General features: G+C 35.2%; 1 protein-coding gene across 1 annotated transcript; it reads left to right on the top strand.

The window, feature by feature from the left end:
• The first annotated feature begins 721 nt into the window (after positions 1 to 721).
• LOC125856698 (protochlorophyllide-dependent translocon component 52, chloroplastic) lies at positions 722 to 6,221 on the top strand. The gene is made up of 7 exons (XM_049536318.1): positions 722 to 1,558; positions 3,267 to 3,454; positions 3,786 to 3,875; positions 3,969 to 4,155; positions 4,242 to 4,439; positions 5,445 to 5,632; positions 5,786 to 6,221. The coding sequence occupies exons 1-7, from the start codon at positions 1,034 to 1,036 to the stop codon at positions 6,039 to 6,041; spliced, it is 1,632 nt and encodes a 543-aa protein (XP_049392275.1). The 5' UTR covers positions 722 to 1,033; the 3' UTR covers positions 6,042 to 6,221.
• The last annotated feature ends 332 nt before the right edge of the window (positions 6,222 to 6,553 follow it).

Below are 6,553 nucleotides of genomic sequence, written 5' to 3'. Positions count from 1 at the left end.
GTTAAAACTTTAACTACTCTATTTTGATTGAAATGTATTTGATTTATAATTGATTAACAAAAGGAGTTGTTTGTACTTTATTTTGTATATATATATTTCTACATGTGTAATGTGTTAGTATGATACAATTGAGACAGTTTTTTTAATTGTCGAAGTCATAATACTCTATTATACAAGTATATATTAGTCGAAGTTGAACAAATTATAATTACCAATTTACCATACCGTAGAATACTGAAACCAAACTTCAATATACCGAACCATACCGAATTAAATTGGTATGATAATGGTATAATGTTTAAAAACCAAATACCAAAATTATGGTATCGAAATTTTCAAATATCGTACCATACCATACCATGCCCACCCCTACCTCATTAGCATTCAGAATAAGTCAAATATCAAATACTCACTCTGTTTCAAAAAAAATAACTTAATTTGACTTAACACAAAATTTAAAAAAAGAAAAAAGAGTCCCATGACCCTAAATTAAAATTATGTAAAATTTATCAAAACGTCCTTTAGTTTTGTGAGCTTGAACATGCCATATGAAAGATTGAAATTAAAGTATTATCTAAGAAGGAAGGAAGTTATTCTTTTTAAAACAGATTAGAAAGGAAAATAAATAATTCATTTTGATAAGGGAGGAAATATATAAAAAAGATGATTTCATTAGGATTTATTCTAAATAGTATATATTTTCCACTTATTCTTATCTGAAATTCTTGGCTCTCCTCTTTGTTTCTTCCTCATGGCCTGTGGCCTAGCAAGAACATACACAAATGTGTGGTCTATCAATCTTCATATTTGACTATTTCTTTTTACTGTTTTTTTAAAAATAAAAATAAATTATGTCCATAAACTAATTGCAGAAGATGACACAACCATTGTGTTGTATAGCTGAAAGCCACAAAACACTTTTCTTGTTTTATCAGTCACCACTTTGTTCTGCATTTGCATTTTAATGGGGTTTTGAAGATTTTTTTTTTAAAAAAAGATTTGAACTTTAATTAACAAATTTCAAGCTTCAGCCATGCAAACTATCAAAGCATCTTCCTTTTCTCCATTTCACCTCAACTTGAACTCAACTAGTTCATTTCCCAAAATTACCAACTTGTACATTCAACAAAATTATGAAAACCCCATTTCTTGTTTTCCCTCAATTCAGAGCCAAAATGCAAAATTCAAGGTTTTTACTGCTATTTCCCCAAGTATTTCAACTGAATCAGAAACCCCATTTGATGAAAAGACTGAAAGTGAAAATCAAGAAGAGAAATTTGAGTGGTATGCTGAGTGGTACCCAATAATGCCAATTTGTGATCTTGATAAGAGGAGGCCACATGGGAAGAAAGTGATGGGTATTGATGTGGTTGTGTGGTGGGATAAGAATGAGAAAGAATGGAAAGTAATGGATGATTCTTGTCCTCATAGATATGCTCCACTTTCTGAAGGAAGAATTGATCAATGGGGAAGATTGCAGTGTGTGTATCATGGTTGGTGCTTTAATGGAGCTGGTGATTGTAAGTTTATCCCTCAAGCTCCTAGGGACGGGCCTCCGGTAATGTGGTTATCCTTTTATATATTGGTTTTGTTATAGATTGTCTTTTTGTGGTAATGATCATATCAACTGTTTGCAAAGAATTTTGGTGTTGATTAACTTGGCTTAAAGTGAGGAGGATAATAGATCATTTTGTCCCTTGTAGACCCAACTTTTGCATTGTTAAATAGGTATCAACATTTTTAATTTTAGCACTACCTTGTGAAGGTAGAGAGGCTGCTTTCGAGAGACCCTCGGCTCAACTGCATCAAACCCAAGTAGAAGAAGAATAAAACGATGAATGAAGCATAACAATTAATAAGAAAAGCATTGTAAGGTCTACCCGAAAGAAACAATAATAACAACAAAATAGTGTAACAATCGAAACACAATACAAGAGCATGACTAGTACTATGACAAACACTAACAACCCTAAGCCTTCAGAAGGCAAGACAACACTCTACCCCTACAGAGACGTATTCAGGATTTATAGATAATAGGTGCACTATTACAATAAGGTGGATCTAAGACATAAATTTGATCGGTTAGATTCTTTTTACTGAAAACCATTAAAATTTTAAAATCATAGGTCCAAAATTAACTTTTATTTATCCAAACCAGTTACAATATCTTAGAAAGAAAACTAAAACAAGATAGATAAAAGATTCAAATTTCTAACCTCACCTAGAGAGGTGCACCCAATCATCATCGTACTACATTATATGATACTTCGAGTCTGGGTTCACGCATCTATATTTAAATATTTTTTAAAAATATAACACTACTATATATGATTTCCGGAGGGGACCATGGGTTCACGTGAACCCGGTGACCCCCTCCTGTATACGCCCCTGCCTACTAACCTTCTACCCTTATATGCGACCTCCACTCTTTTATATCTAGAGTCGTGTCCTCGGTAATATGAAGTTGCGTCATGTTTTGTATAATCACCTCTCTCCAAAACTTTTTCGGCCTACCTCTACCTCTCCGCGTACGCCCTACAACCAACCTCTATCACACCTCCTCATTGGGGCGTCATCACACCTTCTCTTCACATGTCCAAACCATTTGCTGGAGACTCCATAAAATAAAACAAAATAACTAAACAAAAAATTTATCAATGAAATAGTTATATCAGTATGGTCAAATATCAATTCCAATTCCAATTCCAATGGTAGAGCACATAATTTTCTATTGTCATCATTGGTCAAGGTATAGATCAACCATTTGTTTTTTTCTTTCTGCTATTCTGAAGGTTTTCCTAGAAAACTTATTGGTAATGAACTCGATTATTTTGCATTTTGACATTGTACGTTTCATGCACAGTTCACCATGATATGTATTTGAAGTCGTAATCTACTGGGTTCACAATTAAAAGGATAATAACCTTGTGATCTTAGCTTACCACCTTTACCTGTGTGATCTTAGTCCTTTATAATGGTGATTGGGAGTTTGTAAGAACTGGTGAAGGCTTTCTATCTTTATTGTCTGATGAAAGATGATGACAACTCTCGTAAGTGATCGTCTTTGATAGTCTTTTATACTGGTTTTTTCACCTCTTTCCTTGTGAAGGTGAATCTTCATTTTCCAAACATGTGAAGTTTGTTATTGTGTACTTCTCAGAAATGCTTATAGATGAGCACTAGTATTTGACAACAATTTTACAACAGTATTTGCATTAGCTTTACACAAGTTTACTGGGAATGACATTTTTGTATTAGCCGTGCAGGTTCATACGTCCAAAAGAGCTTGTGCAACTGTTTATCCAAGTTGTGTGCAAAATGACATTCTTTGGTTTTGGCCAAACTCTGATCCTCTATACAAGGACATATATTTGACGAAAAGGCCTCCTTATATACCTGAACTTGATGACAGTTCGTTTTCGAAAACCTTCATAGTCAGAGATATATCATATGGGTAAGCAGACACAGATATATTCTTTTGTGGAGAAAGTCTTCAGAAACTGTTTCACTTTTACTGAACAGAAAAAACATTATTTTGCAGAGGGGAAGAGGGGTTGGGGAATAAAGCCTATAGAATCTAAAAGGCGAGCAATAGAGGAAAGAAGAAGAAATTCAAACTTTATAATGTGAACAGGCAACTATGTAAAAATGTAGTTTCAATCTTAACAGTATACAAGGATAAATGATTGTGGAATAAACTATGAGACGAAAACTTGTGTGACCAAAACTACCTACTTTTTATTTAATTTTAGTTATATTCTGTAACAAAATCTGGTAATTTTCAGGTATGAGCTTCTGATTGAAAACCTTATGGACCCAGCTCATGTCCAATATTCACACTATGGCATTATGAATGTTCCAGTAGCCCCCAAAAGATAAGAAACTTGTACTATTCCATACACATTTTATTCTATATTCTTTTTGCATGTGTAAATAACTTCACCAGACTAACAGAATTGTTTATGCACTGTGAAAGCTGATAGAGAAGGGGGAAGACCACTTGACATAACTGTCACGAAGTTGGATGTAAATGTCATTACTGCAAACCAGGGACCTGGACGGAACACATTTGTTCCGCCTTGTGTGTATTATAGTTATTTTGCTTTCGGAGGACCTCAGGGAAAAACATCTGCTGTATCATCTGGAACTGTACAGGTAATTCTTGTGCTTCCATAGTATTAGTCTTCTTTCAACATTTATTTGGTACTCTTTGCAGCAGTTTAAATATATATTTCATGTAGGAAAAACCTTCGGCTGAGAAGCAGAAAAAAGCACTTCTAGTTTTCATCTGTATTCCGGTTAGTCCAGGTCATAGCAGAATTATATTTGCATCTCCAAGAAACTTTGCCACTTGGGCAGATCGAATAATTCCACGTTGGATATTTCACCTGGGACAAAATCTAATTCTGGATTCTGATTTGTATCTTCTTCATGTGGAGGTAAATCCATTTCTTTGTTGCATCTTTTCCATTTCTATTGTGTACTTGATAAATTTAGTTGTCCCTCAGAAGGTTGTTAGCTTAAAAAAATAGAGAAGACTTGTGATTTACACATGCCTGAATCTTTAGAGATGTTTACTATGTACAAGGACCCTTTGCGTCCCACGAAAAGGAAACAAGCATATCTGTTGAGCTAATTTTGTTGAAACCCCTTCAAGTTACCAGACTGAAAGTTTTAGATTTATGGTCAAACTAAAGAGTGGAGATCCCATTTTGCCATCTAAACTGGCATAGCTTCTGGAGTTGGAACTATCAATAGGAACTTCTATATACAAACTGTTACTTTTAGGCAATATCATGATTTGATGCTATTTTCACTACTCTTGTATACTACTCAACAAAGTAACTCTAGACATGTGAACCGCTTTTTGCCGACTCTAATCTTCTAACTTGTTTCAAGTTGTGTGTGTTAAAAGCTACTGAAATACTTTTCGATGGAAAGCTGAGGATGTGTGGGATTTATTTTATCTAAAACTTTTGGTTTCTACCAGTCCATGCCTTTCTTCACTTTCTCCATTTCTTCTTGTCTGCGGCTTTACTCCCCATCTGTTAATATTTATGTTGTGGTTGTCTTTTTACTTTGTGCTTTGCTATTAACAATCAAATCAAGGGAACAACAACAAAAAAAAAACCATACATATATCCAAATCGACACCTATAGTTGCACGGGATTGTGTTCCAGCTCTCCAACTTCATGAGGCTTCATCCAGACCTGAACCTGTTCAAAATTAGTGTTTTTCGAAAAGTTAGCCTAGGAGTTCAATGCTCATTTTACCACCTTTTACTTCAAACAATAAATCTTGAGCATAGTCTCGCTATTGGAACATATTGCATGCCTGTTTGTAAGTTAGATTCCGGTGAAGCCTTTGTGCTTTTAGGTGAAACATTGCATTTTACAATATGACGAGTCTTCCTTTCTCATTCAATTTGTTTTCCGTTATGAAGGAGCGCAAGCTAAAGGAAATTGGCTCTTACAATTGGCATAAAGCTTGCTATGTGCCAACAAAGGCAGATGCCATTGTTGTTGCTTTTAGAAGGTGGCTAAACAAATATGCAGGTGGTCAAGTTGATTGGCGTGGAAAGTACAATGGGGACCTCCCGCCAACTCCTCCAAGGGAGCAGCTGCTGGACAGGTTTGTTCATTCATTCCCACACTTCTAATATAGATTCTTCATTAATTCTAGTTTAAACAAGTTTTGGACCTGTAAGGATAGACTTTCGAGAACCTTTTAGAGACAAAGAGGTTGAGTAAACAGTAAAAATGATATGTTTATACTTCCTTTCAGGTATTGGACTCATACAGTGAATTGCACAAGTTGCAATCTTGCATATAAAGGTCTCAATGCTCTTGAAGTGGTACTGCAGATCGCCTCCATTGGTGTGATCGGAATTGTTGCTGCTGCAAAGCAGGGCACATTGTCAGTGGTGGCTAGGTATTCTTTGGTCACCATTGCATTACTATGCTTCGTGGCCTCGAGATGGTTATCTCATTTTATATACAAAAATTTCCATTTCCACGATTATGACCACGCCTTTCGTTGACACTAGAGTACTTTCATATGACTTGGAGTTAAATATTCACTGTATAAACAAATTACTTATAGTTGAAATTTGCAGAGAAGTTTTCTACATGATCTGTAGCTGCTCAACATGTACAAGTCATAGTGTTACTTTTGATACTTTGAAGTCTGCTCCTTTTTATCACTATAGACACTTACATTTTGGGGTGTGTTTGGTATGAAGAAAAATGTTTTCTTGGAAAATAAGTGGATTTCCAACTTATTTTCCTATGTTTGGTTAGTGAGTAGAAAATATTTTTAAATGTTTGGTGGATGAATGAAATTTTTTTTTTCAGAAAATATCCTTTATTTTTAGCTTGAGACTAAAAAATACTCATTAGGAAAATATCTGATCTGAAATCAACCCCGATAATTGATATAGGACCCGACCTCGACATCCAAACTAGGACAAGACCCTGATGATTGTTCCAAAATTCGACCCTGAGGGGAAAATATTTTTGACGGGGTCGCGGGAGGGGGGGGGGGGGGGGGGGG

Source organism: Solanum stenotomum, chromosome 2 (assembly GCF_019186545.1).
Source record: "Solanum stenotomum isolate F172 chromosome 2, ASM1918654v1, whole genome shotgun sequence".
In the NCBI taxonomy this organism is placed as follows: domain Eukaryota; kingdom Viridiplantae; phylum Streptophyta; class Magnoliopsida; order Solanales; family Solanaceae; genus Solanum; species Solanum stenotomum.
Note: the sequence above shows the minus strand (reverse complement) of the source record. Positions and strands in the feature narration are given on the sequence as shown.

Excerpts from the sequence above, each read along its gene's own strand:
- LOC125856698 (XM_049536318.1), top strand. The coding sequence starts at position 1,034 with ATGCAAACTATCAAAGCATCTTCCTTTTCTCCATTTCACCTCAACTTG. Across the intron at positions 3,455-3,785 it reads GTCAGAGATATATCATATGG|GTATGAGCTTCTGATTGAAA; the intron begins GTAAGCAGACAC and ends GGTAATTTTCAG. Across the intron at positions 5,633-5,785 it reads AGGGAGCAGCTGCTGGACAG|GTATTGGACTCATACAGTGA; the intron begins GTTTGTTCATTC and ends ACTTCCTTTCAG.